At 44.2% G+C, this 18,939-nt stretch overlaps 1 protein-coding gene across 5 annotated transcripts in view; it reads right to left on the bottom strand.

Moving 5' to 3' along the window:
* Nucleotides 1–18,939, bottom strand: part of WDR19 (WD repeat domain 19) — a 94,587-nt gene that overhangs the window by 8,417 nt on the left and 67,231 nt on the right. For 3 of the 5 annotated variants that reach the window (XM_010365800.2, XM_030921508.1, XM_030921504.1), the window contains 6 exons: nucleotides 11,198–11,275; nucleotides 9,223–9,319; nucleotides 7,219–7,343; nucleotides 4,577–4,658; nucleotides 2,574–2,724; nucleotides 415–538 (listed from right to left, as the gene is read on the bottom strand). In XM_010365800.2, coding sequence (XP_010364102.1) covers nucleotides 415–538; nucleotides 2,574–2,724; nucleotides 4,577–4,658; nucleotides 7,219–7,343; nucleotides 9,223–9,319; nucleotides 11,198–11,275 — 657 coding nt within the window. Of the gene's footprint in view, nucleotides 1–414; nucleotides 539–2,573; nucleotides 2,725–4,576; nucleotides 4,659–7,218; nucleotides 7,344–9,222; nucleotides 9,320–11,197; nucleotides 11,276–18,939 lie in introns of those variants that run through there. The other 2 variants (XR_004054420.1, XR_004054419.1) reach the window with 2 other exon arrangements.

Genomic DNA, 18,939 nt, shown 5'->3' with positions numbered 1-18,939 from the left:
GCTTAAATTAGTTCAGTGAATTACAAATAAACTGATATGTTAAAGTTCTCTGACACTAGATCTCAATATTATAATAATGAAAACTACTGCTTATTAAGTGCTGCAGCCTGCCAGGATGCCACCAAGGCTTCACATGTTAGCTCATCAGTCTGTGGTTGGTGTTGCTGCAGAGGATTGAGCCTGGGACAGTCTGATCCCCGAGTCTGCGCTATTCAGCCCTGCAGTGATAGTGCCTCCACTATTATTATTTGCTTTGAATATCACCTTTAACTGTATTGACCACGAAATAAAATGCCAGATGTTGCAGGAAATTTGAGGGATAAGATTATTTTAAAAGTGAAGAAAATATTGACATATTCAAATGGGTTACAAATATATATGCAAAGAAAGGGAAATTACTATAAAGGAACTCACTGTTGCAATGCAATATGGGATACTGTTTTTACATCCAGGACAGAGGAGTTCACACTCTGGGAGAAGAAATTTGCAGAATGGACATGGAGTCATGGCCTCTTCTATCTCAGATGTATCGGGTCTCCTGTGAGGAAGAATCATGTCAATTAAAAATACCGTTTTATTCATGTACCGGGGAGGGCAAAGAGAAAGCATATTTGGAAAACCAGGGGCACGTGACACACCTACTTCATAGTCAGACTCTGGGCTTAGAGAGATACTTACAAGCTCACACTAGCCCTTGATCCACTCCAGGGAGGAGGAAGACTACTTAGGATTGGTTAGGTTCTAGGGTGTTACATGGGCCACCTTTGGGAACCGGAGTTCATAGCACATTCAACGGCAGAAAGCACGGGTAGGTCTTGTGGTCTTCTCTCTTCCTGTGCTACTGGAGTGGTGAGCTTGGTATTTATCCTCTGTCTCTCTCTTTTGTGTAACAGAAGTGGTAAAAGCTATACCAGCACTGTCCAATAGAACTGTCTGTGACAATGGAAATGTTCGGATTCTGTGCTGTCTAATATGGTAGCCATGAGCCACATTTGAACACTTGAAATACGGGTAGTGTGAAGAACTAAGTTTTAACTTTTATTCCATTTTAATTAAATTTAAATAGCCACATATGGCTAGCAGATACCATACTGGACCACATAGCTATAAACCATTTGTGCATGGGGCGAGAATGACTAGCATCTCCTCCCAGCCAGAGCCTCAGCTAGTGTGATTCTATGCTGCGGGGGTAAATATGATCTTGCATTTTCTAGTTACCTTCTCCCCACCCCATTCTCCATGCTAGCAGGTATTTTGGGTCAGAGTGATTTGGTCTGAAGCTACTTAGGCTTAAAAAAAGGAGTATTCCACGTACTCCTATCCACCTTAGAGCTCTCTGCCATGAGGGTGGCTCCCAAGTCCAGCTACCAGTGAAGTGTCATTTGCTTCCATTTGTCATTACCAATCCTAGTCTTCTCCCTGGGCTAAGGTCTGGGTCAAGACTCAGGGACCTGGGTCTCATCATAATGTAATGAACAGGAACCCCAAATGTCATCACTCCTCTGAATAAGTGGTTGTTTAGAATTACTCCATGACTGCAATGACTTTTTTCTTTTCCAAATGCAAGGGCTACTTTTTCCTAGTTTTCCTTTAGAAAAAGCAGGCTACTGACGCTTTCTGAAGCGAGGACATGCCTAAGGGCTTTTGGGGCTGCATAGGATTTGGAAATGGGGTCTCTGCTGGCAGTGGGCCCTGTGAGTAGGAAGTTCCCACAGAGAATGCCCACGATTTTCTATCCCTCTTTGGCAGACGTAGTTCGCTGCTTCTCTCCATCTCCTTGCCAGCAGAACTTTGTTTCCACTTAGCAGCCTTAAGTGCTGTGAGGCAGAGTACTGGCCACGGAGGTGAAAACTGAAGGTCCTGAGGATGGTGCCTTCCTGAGCAAAAAGGAGAAGATCCCTTTGACTTCTCATTTCCCTACTTCTTCCTGCCTGGAATGAAGACATGGTGTCTGCGGGTGTGGCAGATGTCTTGCCACATGGAAACCTCTATGCTATGGATGGCAAAGCTGGAAGATAGGAGGATCTGGGTCTGGTGGCATCAAGGCACAGTGACACCAGCCCTGGACTGTGATGCCTTGTGTATGAGTCAAATAAATACTGACTTGGTCAAGCTGCTGTTAGGTTTTCTGCTGCTTGGGGCTGAATATAATCCTAATTGCTATGCCCGCCTTTTTTTTTTTTTTTTTTTTGACATGGAGTCTCACTCTGTTGCCCAGGCTGGAGTGCAATGGCACAATCTTGGCTCACTGCAAACTCCGCCTCCAAGGTTCAAGCGATTCTCCTGCCCCAGCCTCCTGAGTAGCTGGGACTACAGGTGTGCGCTACCAGGCCCAGCCAATTTTTGTATTTTTAGTAGAGATGGGGTTTCATCATATTGGCCAGGCTGGTCTTGAACTCCTGACCTCAAGTGACTTGTCCACCTCAGCCTCCCAAAGTGTTGGGATTACAGGCGTGAGCCACTGCACCTGGCTCCCCGCTGTTTTCTTATCGAACCTGCACATTGGCAGCTACATTTTGGGAAATACCTTTGAGAAATGTGATTAGATAGCAGAAATAGCTGTCTCTGCCTACCTGACCATTCCCTCGATCTTCTTTTTGTATTTGGCATCTATTTTGCTGCGGTATTCAGGCCTCATCAACATAGCTGCGAAGCTGAAAGCAGAGTTCTTCAGGCCTGCCCTGTGACACTCAATCACAGTTGACGTCAGGATTGGTACAATGTCTGCAAGAGAAAATGGGAGAGCAGTAAGGGCACAGTGTCTCCTGTCCTCAGTGATACAGGCGGGACTCCACCCTGGTTCTGTAGGAAAACAGGGTCATAGCCTCTGAACTTTGCTTTTTCTGCAAAGAACCAGATATGATCTGTTTAATGAGGAAAGTACGTAGCCATGGGGTCAGGCTAACTGCCCATCAATTGCTTTTCCTTTGATTACACCATGTCTGCCTTGTAACGCTGGGACCTGCATCCTTTGAGGCAACACTTCCATGAGTTTCCTTTCACACCTCTTAGATATATTTTTTTGCATCTGACAGGACTACTGATAAAAGCATTAGGGGGATTAATGACTTTAGGCACTAATCTCTCTGCAGGCATCAAATTCTTTCTTCAGGACAGATACCCAGAATTACTGGCTCAAAAACAGGACCTTTTAAAAAATACTCTTACCACAAATTGCCGAACTACTTTCTGGAAATGCCATACCAATCTCCATTCCCTCCAGCAGTCATGAGAGTGCTTGTCCTATCCAACACTTTGCCCGCATGGTAGACTTTCATGTAACAACGACGACAAAAATACACTTAGAGAATATGGGTTGGCCAATTATGACCCATGGACCAAATCTAGCCCTCTGACTTTTTATATGGCCCATGAGCAAAGAATGATTTTTACATTTTTAAGTGGTTGAAAAAACATCAAAAGAAAAATATTTTTGTGACATGTTAAAAGTGTATGTGGTTAACATTTGTGTCCAAAAATAAAGCTCTACTGAAACACAGTCATGCCCATTCGTTTATGTATTATTCATGAGAAGATGGCAGAGTTGAGCAGCTGTGACAGAGACTGTATGTCTCACGAAGTCTAAAATATTTTACATCTGGCCCTTTACAGAAAAAGTTTGCTGATCCCTGTCACAATGTGACAGGATTTAATTATTTCAGAATGCTATCATGACATGGTTTTTAGAATAGCGGGGCCTTTTCAGAGGCAACATCCTACTGTGCTTGTGAACACAGAGTCAGACTATTATTAGCTGACAACGTGATCCTGGGCAAATGTTGTTTCTTTTCTTTTGTCCCAGTTTGTGCAGAAAAGTACTTGTGTGTGCAGGCCTGAGACTGTCATCCTTGGAAAGGCTTGAACAGCTAACCCTTGGCTCGCATCTGGAACACAGATTTGGAGACGGTTCCCACCATTTCCAGAACTGATGAGTGGCTCACTGTGCCTAAAATCTTTGTACAAACAATGTGGTTTATGCTGAACACCTGCTCTCTGGGAGCCTGGAAAACTGGGTACATGCCAGGCAGGGGGTGCCTACATGACCACACCCCAACAAAACTCCTGGCTGCTGAGTCTCTAATGAGCTTCTTGGCACTCTACGTTTCGCCATGTCGTACAAGTCAGTCTTGGAGGAGTTACTGAACTTGCGTCCTGTGTGTTCCACTGGAAAGGGACTCTTGGAGGTCCGTGCCTGCACCTGCTCGCCTTTGGGCAAATCTTTCTGCTCATTTTGCCTCAGATCCTTTTGCTGTGGTAAATCTCAGCTTTGGTACTATCGTGTGTTGACTCTTGTAAATCCTCCCAGTGAAGAATCATCAAACCTGGGAGTGGTCTTGGGGCCCTGACATGCCACTTCATGGAGCTGCTGTGAGAATTAAACGAGTTATTGACGAGGGGAGCCTGCACAAGGGGTGCCGTGCCAGCGTGGGGCATGGGGCATGCGGCCTGGGGAGCCTGCACAAGGGGTGCCGTGCCAGCGTGGGGCATGGGGCATGCGGCCTGGGGAGCCTGCACAAGGGGTGGGGTGCCGTGCAGCGTGGGGCATGGGGCATGCGGCGTGGTCAGTGGTACTTACGTGATGGAAATTTGCTGATGTTGTTGGCCACCCGAATAAGCATGCGAGCCCCTTTCATGTGATCTCCATTTTTAACATGAATCTGAAACAAATGACATATTTTACTCTTCTCATAGTCATTGGTTATCCCCAATTCATGCTTTGTTCCCCCAAATAACTCCTTGATTATGGCCCAGGGTCACTGTGGGATCCTTGTAGACTTTCCTGGCTGATGCCACTGGAGATCCCTCCCTTTTTTCTCTTCAACAGCTGCTGCCTGGCTCCATGGCCTCACCTGCCTCACCTACTCTATGCTCTGCTTTTGACTTTGCCCTAGACCACTTGATATGGGTTCAAATCCCCAGTCTATCTCTTACTGGCCATTCCTGGGGGACCAACTTCACCAAGTTGTGGTAAGACCTGAAAGCTGAGTGAGTCAGGAATCAGGCAGAAAGAAAGAGAATGATCTGCTAAAGGAAAGGGGCCCTGTCTGTGCTAGGAGGGCAATGATGGGCGGAAGACCTGAGACTAGGCAAGGACCAGCAGGGTCAGTGACACATTGAGGGGTGCATTTAAGATGGGGTGAGCCTCGAGAGTCAGCAGGGGCCAGGCCATGAAGCCACTGCAGTCATCCAAGGGTGAGATAAGGAGGCCAAAAAGTGGGGCAGTGGGGAGGAGAGAAGCAGACAGATAAGGCGTCAGGGCTGCTGATACTTGGTGAGAATGTGCAGGGTGAGAGTGAAATGATGCCAACACTTGGGGCCAGAGAAAAAGAAAAGGACGAGAGAAGCACCCCTGTGGCTTACGGTGCTAGAAAGCTCTGTTGCTGGAGGGCCTCTTACAGAAATTCCTATTTTTGCCCCACATCTTCCACCAATGTGTTTCCCCTCCCCCACTGCACTCCTAAAGGCTCCATTTTGCCAGATTCTGTGCTCCCAGGACATTGATATCACCACTCATGTCTGCAGCTGAGAAAGACTCTCCTCCTTCCAACCCCCTCCTTTATGGAAGAAGGGTCCTCCTGACTCTCTGAAGGGAAAAGTACTCTTGGAGGTTGCAAGTTATACCTTCAGATGCATTTCCCTTAGAATCAGCATTATAGACCTGTACAGTCTCATGTGGTAGTCATTAGTCATGTATGGCTACTTACATTTAAAAATTAAAATCATATACAATTAAAAATGTAGTTTATCAGCTGTACTAGCTGTATTTTAAGTGCTCCATAGCCAGGTTAGTGGCTACCATATTGAGAAGTACAGATATAGAATAGTGCTATCACTGTAGAAAGTTCTACTGGCCAGTGCTGATATAGACAATAATTAGGATATAAATCATTCATAACATGACTGCTCTTGTGAACAGGTCAGAGAACCAATTTAGCATTAATATGGAAAGATGTACTGTGACATAAATGAACATCTGAAAAAATATGTCAGTTGGATCTGCCTGTATCTTTACAGATATATATATATATATATATATATATATATAAATGTACACATGAATATATGTGACATTTATGTAAGTTGTATTGTGTCTTTTTCTAGAGTTGAGGTCTCGCTCTGTTGCCCAGGCTGGAGTTCCATGGTGTGACTGTAGCTCAGTGCAGCCTCAAACTCCTGGGCTTAAATGATTCTCCTCGCTCGTCCTCCCAAAGTACTGGGATTACATGTGTGAGCCACCATGCCCAGCCTCATTTATGTAAATCATACATACAAGTACTTGAAGTTTGCAGGATCTATTTTTGTTTGTATTGATAATTATTGATTTCAAAACAATATACACAACTAAACGTAATCCCAATTTGGTAAAAAACATGCATTTATAGAAGTACAAAGAATATATACAACACAGTGTTAACAATTGTTATATCTGGACGGTGGACTTAAAGGATGAATTTTTAAAAAATTATTTTTGATGTTCTTTACACTTCCTTAGTGAATATGTATTATTTTTATATTTGGATGAAGACTAAACAATATTTAAAAAAACAGTGGAATTTTATGAAATCCACTAACAGAATAAATAAATTAACAAGTTTTGGATAAACAAAGATGTTTTAAGTAAATCTATTTTTCTGGCACAGGTAATACATTTATATGTTTCAAAATCAAAACAATATAAGAAAGCTGGGCATGGTGGTTCACATCTGTAATCCCAGCACTTTGGGAGGTCAGGAGTTTGAAACCAGCTTGGCCAACATGGTGAAACCCCATCTCTACTAAAAATACAAAAAAATTAGCTGGGTGTGGTGGTGTGTGCCTGTAATCCCAGCTACTCGGGAGGCTGAGGCAGGAGAATTGCTTGAACCTGGGAGGCAGAGGTTGCAGTGAGCCGAGACCGTGCCACTGCCTGGGTGACAGAGCAAGACTCCATCTCAAAAACAAAACAAAACAACACACCACACTATAAGAAGATGCACATGGGGAAGCCTGGTCCCCCTCGTCTCCCTGTCCCCACACTGGAGTTGGTGCTGTGCCTCCTGCCCCGTGTCTTATTCCACACAAGGCAGCGTATTGTAGAAGTGTTCTGTATCTTGTTTTGTTACTTAACAATACAGAGATCTGGCAATCGCTCTAATCCAATGGAGAATGCCTGGAGAAAATCTCAATGGGGGACAAACACCTGGCAGGTTATGTCCCAAGTCACTCCATGGGCCTCACCTTCACTAGTATATAGCTGTGCAGAATCATGAGGTTGGTGGCCATCTCGGAGGGAATTCTGATCTTCTGGGATTTCAGTTCTGCGTACATACTGAAAAGAACATCGTGTGCATTCCGGTAGTTGCCTTGAAAAAAGGTGGTAAAACTACATTACTGCAAAGGGTGAAATCTGAGGACGTTCTATGGACCCCCATCTTACAAGTGGATTTTGTTAATCTTGTTATTAGTAATCGCTTAATAATGTCTTATTCAAAGCAACTCAGCAGATTTCCTATCTGTCTGTCTGTCTGTCTATCAGAGACAGGGTCTCGCTCTGTCACCAAGGCTGGAGTGCAGGGGCACAATCTCTGTTCACTGCAACCTCTGCCTCCCGAGCTTAAGTGATCCTCCCATGCCTGGCTAATTTTTGTGTTTTTTGTAGAGACAAGGTTTTCACCATGTTGCCCAGGCTGGTCTCAAACTCCTAGGCTCAAGAAATCCACCCTCCTCAGCCTCCCAAAGTGGTAGGATTACAGGCGTGAGCCAATGCACCCAGCCAGATTTCCTATTTTAATTGATGTTATGAACACCTAGCCAGTCCCTCTGGTGAAAAATGGTGGTGTCCTCCTTGATGTCTTACTCTTCCTCAGGGCACCCCCCTGGCCCTAAAGTCCACCAGGCCATGGAGTTCTGAGTCTCTCAGTCTCCCAATTCCAGCCTCCCTTCCCATGCCCACTGTGAAAGCTTCTCACCATTTCCTTCTGCAGTAGTGCTCATCAGGATTGCTCTGGGCCCACATCTGATGTCAGAGTATGCTTTGAAAACCCTCAAGCCTTCATCCACTCTCAGATATCTCAAGGTCACACCCCTGCATAAAACCCTCCAATGGCGCCACTCACGCCTGTAAGTGCAAATTCCTGAGCAGAGGACTCGTGCCCTTCAGGATTGGCCTCTGCGCTCCTTTCTGGCCTGATTTTCCCTCCCTTCCTTCTCCAGGCATGTAAATGCTCAGCCTTGCCAGCAGTTTTCCTCATCCCAGCACTTCCCCACACCCCCATTTCCCCATATCCCAGCACTTTGGCTTCTAGCACCTCCCACTCCCCCTGTCTCCTGCTCCCCCATCCTTTTAAAACTCAGCTAAAGCTTTCATTGCCTTCTCTCGTCTCCATCCTCCAACTCTCCCTACCCCAACCTTCAGGATGCTGTGGGTAACCCAGCAGTCGCTCTTATTTTAATTGTGCCTTTTCAGCCTATTTCTCTTTCTAGTCTGGCACTTGTCACCCTGTCCAACAACTCTGAATTTACTTTCTGTCTCTCCCATCAAATTATGACCTTGAGGGCTGAACTGTGGCTCAGTTCTCTCTGTATCCTGAGCTCCTAGCACGCATCTGACAGGAAGAAGGTGTTGTTAGATCAATGTAAGCTCAAAAAAGTAATGATTTATTTGACTGCATATTTTCCAAAATTGTGTCCACATTTATAAAGATTTAAGATCAACTCACAAAAATTAATGAAGATATCAGACTAATTCTGTCACTCAATAAGTACTGACAGAGCACATGTGAGCAGAACCATCCTGAAGAGTCTATCAACAGTCTCTGCATATTATAAAGAACTAGGTCCATAACAGCACCTCATCATTACCCTCCATCGCCTAATGTCTCATATTGTTAAGGCCAAACACAGGGAATGGAAGAAAATGTCATGAGTCTGTAGGAAGGGGGTTGTGGGCTGGAGGGGTGAGAGGAGACATCATTCATGAGGCAGAAACTCTGAGGCTGTGGGGGAGGAGAGGAAATAGCACTTGACAAGAGACGGTCTTAGTCTCTTACATTTAAACAGTCCCCTGGGACAGTACATTGTTTAACCCCTCTGAAACCTAGAAATGGTCATCTCTTTAGTCTTTTGGGTTCAAAGCAAGCCTATGTTAGAAATGTAGGGGCTACTCTTTCCTACACAGAAAAGGGGCTGGGGCTTGATTCTGCTGCCTGTCTGGGGAGTAACAGGTATGTATCACGGACCCACCTGCAGACTGCTCTTCTCTGGCAATGATGATGGCAGTCTGGGCAGCTTCTCGGTATTGCTTCAGAGCCATGTACAAGCGGAACAGGTACTTGGCATCCTGACATATAAACCATTATAGAAACATTAGTTTCTTCATTAGCTAAGGGGAGATTAAATTTTGTATTTCAGTTAGAATCACATTCATCTGCCAGTAACTGAGAATTGATACTGCTTTAAAAAACTCAATGAATAAAGAATTAGTTTATTTATTAAACATTTATTCAGAGCTCAATATGGCCAGGTGGTATTCTAAGTACTTGAGAAATACTAATGCATTTAAAACCTCATACCCACCCTGAGAATAAGGCACTATTGTTATCCTGATTTCACAGATGAGAAGCTGAAACAACAGGAGGGAGTCAGCCAGGATTTGAACCACAGAATCTGAGTCTGTATTCCTGACCCTACTCCACAGAATATTTCTCATGTGCTTGGAAACAAACTATATTCTTACATGACACGTGAATTTTGCAAACTTTCAATAATTTTTATATGCATATCAGTTTTCTCTGACCTATAAAATTTTCTTTGGCCTTTGGCCATTTTCCATTCCTATTCCAGCTCTAGACAGCTGCGAGATCTGATGCTGGTTTTCAGATTATTAGAGTAAGTGGACACCATGGGAGGTGGCTGAAGCAGCTGAAGGGCCTGTATCCTTTGATGAGTTAACTGAGCTGCTCTGGATCTCTGTGGCTTTATCTGTAAGATGCAGAAAATGGACTCAGGGACCACTACAGTCCTCTCCAGTGGTGACATGCTATTGCCCTTGCTTCCAGTCAGTGACTTGAGTTCTTCACCAGCAAATGTCCTTGAATGTAAAGCAAAGGGGAAGAAGGAGGTCTGGGGCATTTTCAAAGGTATGTGAGTCTCTCCTCACCAGGACTGGGAGAAGATGGACATTCTGTAGGAAGCCACAGTGAGTCACATATTTTGAAAATATGCTTGTAATGATTTCTTTCTTACTTTTTCTTTTTGAGATGGAGTCTCACTCTGTCACCCAGGCTGGAGTGCAGTGGCACAATCTCTTAGCTCACTGCAACCTCTGCCTTCTGGGTTCAAGCAATTCTCCTGCCTCAGCCTCCTGAGTAGCTAGGACTACAGGCGCGCGCCACCACACCTGGCTAATTTTTGTATTTTTTGTAGAGACGGGGTTTCGCCATGTTGGCCAGGCTAGTCTCCAACTCCTGACCTCAAGTGATCCACCCGCCTTTGCCTCCCAAAGTGCTGGGATTACAGGCATGAGCCACCACACCTGGCCAATTTATTTCTATTTTATGTTATAGAGAACTACCTTTATGCTTAATCTGATTTTTGTTAATTTCCATAATGTTGGGAATGTAAACAAAGCACACTCTGAGTTTTAGAGATGAGTGCTAGGTCATAGTTTCAATGTCAGTGATCTTTTTTCATAGTTCCTAGAACAAACAAAATTATAACATTTGAGAAAAATTGCATGTGGTGAGGATTGTTATCTAGAGGGGCATGGCTATCTCACAGTTGGCAAAGCCAATTTTAAAGAGTAAATATACGTTATCCTCCAAAACGCAGGGTCTGTCTAGATCAAGCTTGCTCTAGCCATGGCCTGCAGGCTACATGTGGCCCTGGACAGCTTTGAATGCAGTCCAACACAAATTTGTAAACTTTTAAAAAACAGTACGAGTTTTTTTTTGCGATTTTTTTTTTTTTTTTTTTTTTTTTTTTTTTTTAGTTCATCAGCTATTGTTAGTGTATTTTATGTGTGGCCCAAGACAATTCTTCTTCTTCCAATGTGACCCAGGGAAGCAAAAAGATTGGACACTCCTGGTCTAGCTTATCTACACTACTGACAGGGAGTAAATTTTTCACGTCTATGTTGTAAAAGCATGATGGGTAAAAGAGGCAGAATCAAACTGTAACTGAGATCTGAGGACGCACATGAAGCCCACGTGTTCAGTACCTTAGGCACGCCATCGTTTTCCCCCAAGAGGTGGTCTATCAGCTGATGGGTCAGCAGTTCATCTTTGGCCTGACCAACCTGTTTAATAAGAGAGAAAGACCCAGCAAATTCACCATCTTAAATCGAGCAAGACTGGAGAAAAAGACAATCTTCTGCTTAAGGAGATGGACTAAGAAGCATTAATAGTATCTATAATAAAGTGCCTGAAATATGACATAGGATCAGGGTCTTTCTTCATTTGTTGCTAGACTCTCCATTAATAAAAATCCATCCTTAGACGCTATAGCTTTTCTTAGCTGCTGTATCAAAATACCATATTTTCTTTCACATGCACAGAGAATGTACTTCTGGATTTATTTATTTATTTATTATTATTACTATTTTTTGAGACGGAGTCTCACTCTGTTGCCAGGCCGGAGTGCAGTGGCACGATCTCGGCTCACTGCAATCTCCGCCTCCTGGGTTCAAGCGATTCTCCTGCCTCAGCCTCTCGTGTAGCTGGGACTACAAGCGTGCGCCACCACAACCAGCTAATTTTTATATTTTTAGTAGAGACGGGGGTTTCACCATGTTGGCCTGGATGGTCTTGATCTTCTGACCTCATGATCTGCTCATCTCAGCCTCCCAAAGTGCTGAGATTACAGGCGTGAGCCACCGTGCTCAGCCCTTGGATGTTTTAATAAAAACTTTAAGATAAATGACTATGACACCTTGAGGACAGCATCTTAAGCACAAGCGCTGACACAAGGATATCATTCCAGGTGCCCTCCTCTGCAGCGGCTCCCTGAGGAAAAGGTCTTACGCACGACTACATGTCATCGAAAGTGTAAAGAAGTGAGGGTCCCAGCCAGAGGAGCCTGGATAAAGGCAAGCAGCTGAAATGTGCGTACGGCTCTGGAGACAAGGCTGGCTTAGAAATCTTTACTTAAAAGTCATCTCCAGGCCCGGCATGGTGGCTCACGCCTGTAATCCCAGCACTGTGGGAGGCTGAGGTGGGTGGATCACTTGAGGCCAGGAGTTCAAGGCCAGTCTGGCCAACATGATGAGACCCTGTCTCTCCTAAAAATACAAAAATTGGCTGGGTGTGGTAGTGCATGCTTGTAATCTCAGCTACTTGGGAGGCTGAGGCATGAGAATCGGCTTGAGCCTGGGAGGCGAAGGTTGCAGTGAGCCGAGATCCTGCCCCTGCACTCTAGCCTGGGCGACAGCGTGAGACTTTGTCTCAAAAAAAAAAGAGGAAAAGAAATTCATCTCCATAAAGGTGAGTTAAATCATTGAAGTACTGGGTGGTGTTGAACCAGAAAAATAATGTACCACATTGCAGGATGGGCATGTATGAGTTTAATACGAACAGAATGTGTGAGGTCAGGAATTTAGGGGGAGCACTAGGGAATTACTGACAAAATTAGGAGGCTTCAGAATTCTGTGTCTATTAAAAAGGAGTGAGCAAAAAACATAGCTGGAGCTCAACTTAGGGGAAGGAACACTGAACAGTCTTGTCACGGTAACGACATTACAATGGGAAAAACCACCGGACAATGGAGGAAATGATCACTAGGGACTCAGCAACACATGGCCTTGCTTGCTACACCTCAGGGGAGGTATGAGGACAAGTCTGCAAGTTATCTGTCCAGTAGAGGAAGGATACAATCAGTAGACTTGAGTAATAGAGAAATGGCCCTGAACCTGCAGGTGCAGAGGCTCTCAGGCTGCAGGATTTCTGCACACTGCCCCACCTGTGGTCACCGTCAGGGGAAAAAGCTAGGCTTTCCCCAATCTGTGTCACCTCTGCTCTTGCCACTTCGGTAAAGCAGGGATGTTGGGACATAAATGATAGAGTTTGTTCTCTTGATGGCTTCTGTGGATGGCTTTGGGTGAATAAGCCAGGACAGAGAAATGGTTAAAGCAAAGGCTCTGGATGGAGCCAGCCTGCTGGGGGTCAACTGAGTGACACTACTTGAGACCTGTGTGATCTTGGGCAGGTTACTCTTGGGGCCTCAACGTGGGCAGTAATAGCACCTAACTCACAGAACTGCTGTGAGGATTAAATAAGTGAATACACGTACATGGCTTGAACAGGTGCCAAGTAGACAGGATTGTCAAATACAGACAACAAAAATACAGCATTCCCAGTTAAATTTAAATTTCAGAGAAGCACTGAGTAATTTTCACTATTACGTATGCAAAATGTGGCCTCCCCACTGGCAGGGTCAGTACTCGATAGGTGTCCCTATTTTTTTTTTTTTTTAGACGGGAGTTTCACTCTTGTTGCCTAGGCTGGAGTGCAATGGTGTGATCTCTGCTCACCACAACCTCTGCATCCTGGGTTTAAGTGATTCTCCTGCCTCAGCCTCCTGAGTAGCTGGGATTACAGGCATATGCCACTACTCCCGGCTAATTTTATATTTTTAGTAGAGATGGGGTTTCTCCACATTGGTCAGGCTGGTCTTGAACTCCCGACCTCAGGTGATCGGCCCACCTCGGCCTCCCGAAGTGCTGGAATTACAGCTGTGAGCCACCATGCCCGGCTGTCCCTATTGTTTTTGTCACCAGCAACAATGGCAGCTGTCCCCAGGGAGAGTGGAGCACACTCGAAGTGTCAGGACAGACACGCAGACAGGAGAGCCAGCAGGGAATAGATGTGGCCAGGCAAAGGCAACTCATGGCAGGGTGCGGATGGAATGCTGAGGGGCGCTTGCATTGAAGGGGCAGAGAGGCCAGGGAAGGAGGCTGAGAAGGGACCATCTGAGAAGGAAGTGGAGAACAGAAGATGCAGTGTTCTGAGGGGAAAAAGTCCAGAAAGATGTAGTATAATAGGGTAAAATGTTACTGTAACATGGAGTAGGGTGAAGACTGACACGAGACTTCTATATTTAGCAAGTGAGAGATCTGTGGGGACCTTTTCAAGCAAGTTCATGGAGTGGGGAAGGCAGAAGCTGAGTGCAAGGAGGTAAGGAGGACTCTCCCAACTCACCTGAGGGACACCAGTGAGCCCCACCTTCCCCATCATCTCCCAGTGAGGGGTCTCATACTTCCCTTCCCGCTCCATAAACCAAGGAGGTGTTTCAAAGCTTTGAGGTGTCGAGGATGGGGATGGGTGGGGGTGGGTGAAGCACAAGCATTTTGACGGTGAACCCAATAACTCAGGGGTGTGGCTTCTGGCTGTGAATCAGCAGGTGAAAGAGCGCGCAGATTGTGAGAAAATGCAAGTCACGAGTAAAAGCGATATTTCCCCCCCCAGGGGAAGGTCCCCAAGAAAGAAAGAAAGAAATGGAAGACTGGGAAGGAAACTTGTTATCATCTGTTTTCACTGAGCTAGGGACCAACATGTGCTCGATTCAACAAGTATTAATTGAGTGACTGCCATGTGCTGAACACTCTATAAAGAGATGGGTTCTGGACCTTGAGGCACTTGTAAATCTGAAGGGAGTTACTATAGCAGTAAGTGACGTTCAAAGTACTTAGACCATTCTAGGGAGGGTGAAATTTCATCTCAAGGACAGTTTAGGAAAGGCTTATTGGGTAGGAGTATGAGATGCAGAGGTGCAGGGGTAGGGGTGTTTTAGGTGTAAGGCGCCAGAGTGAAGGAACGAAGGAAGGGGAACCCTGAACTATTCAAATAAAAGAGGGCAGTTTAAGACTGAGCACTGTGCTCACACATGTAATCACAGCACTTTGGGAGGCCAAGGTGGGAGGATCACTTGAGCCTAGGAGTTCAAGACCAGCCAGGACAACACAGCAAAAACCCATCTCTACAAAAAATATAAAATTAGCCAGGTGTGGTGGCATGTCTGTAGTCCCAGCTACTTGGATGGCTAAGGTGGGAGAATTGCTTGAACCCAGGAGGTCAAGGCTGCAGTGAGCTGTGATCATGCCACCTGGGCAACAGAGAGAGACCCTGTCTCAAAAGGGGATAAAAAAAAAAGTGGCCAATTTAGTTGTAGCACAGGCTGCTGACCTAGAGGAGTGTAAGAGGTAAGTGGGAAGGAAAGAAAGCATTGGTTTTAGTCCCAGATCGATTACTTTCTATTTGGGTGTCTGTAGGTTAGTCATATCACCTTCTGGTACCTCAGTTTCCCCATCAGTAAAATGAAGGAGGTTAGACTGGTTCACTTCCAGGTATTTCTAAGATTTTATGATCCATGAAGGATAATTTGGGAATAAATTGTGGAGGCAATGGGGAACCACGAGAGGTTCTGCAGCTTAAGCATAAAATGATTTGCAGCTGCACTTGAAAAAAAAATCCAGTAGTAAAATTCAAAATGGACTTGTCTGAATGAAGTAATCCTAGCAATAAGTACAAATATGTTGGTTTTACTGACTACATGTCCTTGACCTTAATAAAATTTAACAAAATCCATTAGAAATACAACATTGAGAAAGTATTGTGGGATTACAGAATACTAATGAAAGGAGAGAAATTTGACAGCTGCAAGGGACATCCATAATTTTGTCTAATATTCATTCCTTCAACTCTTCTGAGAGATGCTTCTGCTTCACTTCAACCATGGAGTTCCAGTGGAAATTCCATGTCTTAAGAGACCCCATCTCCATGGCTACTGAACTTTGTCTACTGGTGGGAATTTGACCCAATTTGCCCAGGCATGATATTCCATCCCTGTGGCCACCAATTGATTAATCCTGCGATGGACACTTGAACTACCCAAATCAGAGCCCTTCTGGACTTACTAATTAAAGGCAAGTCTTCTTCTTCTTCCAATGTGGCCCAGGGAAGTCAAAAGATTGGATACCCCGATCTAAGTAATAATCATCAACGGTTGCTGAAATCATTGGGTGACAAGTTGATGGGAAAGCTTATCATAGATTGATCAGGTTGACCACACCTACACCCAATAATCAATCTTAACACCATAAAAAGAGAGACCAGGCCGGGCGCGGTGGCTCTCCCCTATAATCCCAACACTTTCAGAGGCCAAGGTGGGTGGATCACCGGAGGCAGGAGTTTGAGAACAGCCTGGCCAACGTGGTAAAACATCCATCTCTACTAAAAAATAGAAAAAAAAAAAAAATTAGCCAGCTGTGGTTAATTTTTTTAACCATAGGAGCCAGGTGGGCACCTGTAGTCCCAGCTACTCAGGAGGTTGAGGCAGAAGAATCACTTGAACCCAGGAGGTGGGGTTTACAGTGAACCAAGATCATGCCACTGCACTCCAGCCTGGGCAACAACAACAACAACAACAACAAAAAGACCACAAAAATATGGGCTACTATGAACTGAGTGTTTGTGTCCCCCACATACCCCAAATTCATCTGTTAAAGCCCCAACCTTTATGTAATGGTATTTGGAAATGGAGCCCCTGGGAGGTAATTAAGGTTAGATTGTAGCCTTAAGAGGAAGGGAGAGAAATCTCTCTCCTTGCATACATGTATAGGAAAGGCCACGTGAGGACACAGTGAGAAGGCTGCTGTCTGCAAGTCAGGAAGAGAGCCCTCATCAGGAACCAAATTACCAGCACCTTGATCTTGGACTTCTCAAACTCCAGAAGTCACCCAGACTACGGTATTTTGTTATGGCAGCCCAAGTTGATTTAAGATATGGCCCTACTAGGCTGGGTGTGGTGGCTCATGCCTTTAATCCCAGCACTTTGGGAGGCCAAGGTGGGCAGATCATTTGAGGTCAGGATTTTGATACCAGCCTGCCCAACATGGTGAAATCCTGACTCTACTAAAAACACACAAAAATTAGTTGGGTATGGTAGCACACATCTGTAATCTCAGCTATTGGGGAGGCTGAGGCAGGAGAATCACTTGAACCCAGGAGGCAGAGGTTGCGGTGAGCTAAGATTGTACCACTGAACTCCAGCTTGGGCGACAAAGTGAGACTCTGTGTCAAAAAAAAAACAAAAAAAAAAAACAGAAAAAAAAAAAAAAAGAGATATGGCCCTACTGCTGTGATGAGAATAGGAAGTACACGGTACCATCTATGAAGTTGCTTTTACAGAAATATCATCTATATCTGATCAAGTATCTAGATTTAACTACTAGTGAGTGGGAAATACAGGGTAATTATACCACAAGGATGTAATTAGCTAAATCAAAATGTCAGAAATTCCTCAGGATAAATGACCCATTTTCTTAACACATAAATAGCAAGTATGCATGTGTGGGCGGTGTTTAGGAGATATAAATAGAGTTGAAGAGAGAGAGAGAGAGAGAGAGAGAGAAGGAGAGAAGTGAGGGGAAGGGAGATTAAAAGAGACTTAAGGCCCATATAAACTAAATGTAATACATGAGCCTTGTCTTGATACTAAGGTGAACTAACCAACTGTATGAAAGCATTTATGCAAGAGCTGAAGAAATTCGAACCCTAACTAGATAGTTGACAATATCAAGGAATTGCTATTAGAAAAACTGGAACCCTCACACAGTGCCTGTTGGAATATAAGTGGTCAGCTGCTTCAGGAAACAGTTGGACAGTTTCTCAAAATGTTAAACATAGGGTTTACATATGGCCTAGCAATTCCACTCCTAAGTAATACACTTAAGAGAAATGAAAACACATGTCCACATGAAAACTTGCACACAAATGTTAATAGCAGTATTACTCATAATAGCCAAAAAGAAGAAACAACAAATGCCCAATAACTGATGAATAAACAATGTGTGGTATATTCATACAATGGAATATTATTCAGACATAAGAAGGCATGAATTCTTGTCACATGCTACAACATGGACGAGCCTTGAAAACATGGTGCTAAATGAGAGAAGCAGGCACAAAAGGCCACATATTATATGGTTCCATTTATATGAAATGTCTAGAATAGGCAAATCCACAGAAACAGAAAGATTATAATATACAATACATACAGTAATCAGGACAATGGAGTATTGGTACAAGGACAAACTAAAGGAAAAGACTAGAGGATCCCAAACCAGATTCATACTACATGGTAATTTCATGTCATTTCATTTATGACAAATGCTTTGTGGCAATTCAGTGGTGGAAAGGATGGTATTTTGATAAATGGTGCTGGTCAACAGGATATCCACATTGAAAAGAAATATCCTTGACCCCTACCTTATACCATATACCTAATTAATTCGGGATGGGCATAAGCCTAAATGAGACAGATAGAACAAACTACCAGAAGAAAACATAAGGGAAATATTTTCATGACCATGGGATAGGCAGAGATTTCTTTTCTTTTTTTTTTTTTTTGAGATGAAGTTTCGTTCTTGTTGCCCAGGCTGGAGGGCAATGGCACAGTCTCGGCCCACTACAACCTCTGCCTCCCAGGTTCAAGTGATTCTCCTGCTTCAGCCTCCAAAGTAGCTGGGATTACAGGTGCCCGCCACTATGCCCAGCTAATATTTGTATTTTTAGTAGAGATGGGGTTTCACCATGTTGGCCAGGCTGGTCTTGAACTCCTGACCTCAAGTGATCCACTGCACCCAGCTTAAAATTTCTTAATTGGACCAAAAAACACTAACTATAAAAGATTCAATGAGTTGAACTTTATTAAAAGTTAAGAATTTCTGCTCATCAAGAGAATAAAAAGGTAAGCCATGCCTTTGAAGATTTTTGCAACATATATCTGACAAAAAGACCTGTATTTAGAATACTATGACCTAATGATTCTACTCCTGGATATATACCCAATAAAACTGAGGGCTTTTGCTCACCAAAAGACATGAACAGCTTTATGGCAGCTTTATTCATAATATGCCCAAACTGGAGACAACTCAAAAGTCCATTAATAGAGTAAGGAGTAAATAAA

This window comes from Rhinopithecus roxellana, chromosome 2, assembly GCF_007565055.1.
Source record: "Rhinopithecus roxellana isolate Shanxi Qingling chromosome 2, ASM756505v1, whole genome shotgun sequence".
NCBI lineage: Eukaryota > Metazoa > Chordata > Mammalia > Primates > Cercopithecidae > Rhinopithecus > Rhinopithecus roxellana.
Note: the sequence above shows the minus strand (reverse complement) of the source record. Positions and strands in the feature narration are given on the sequence as shown.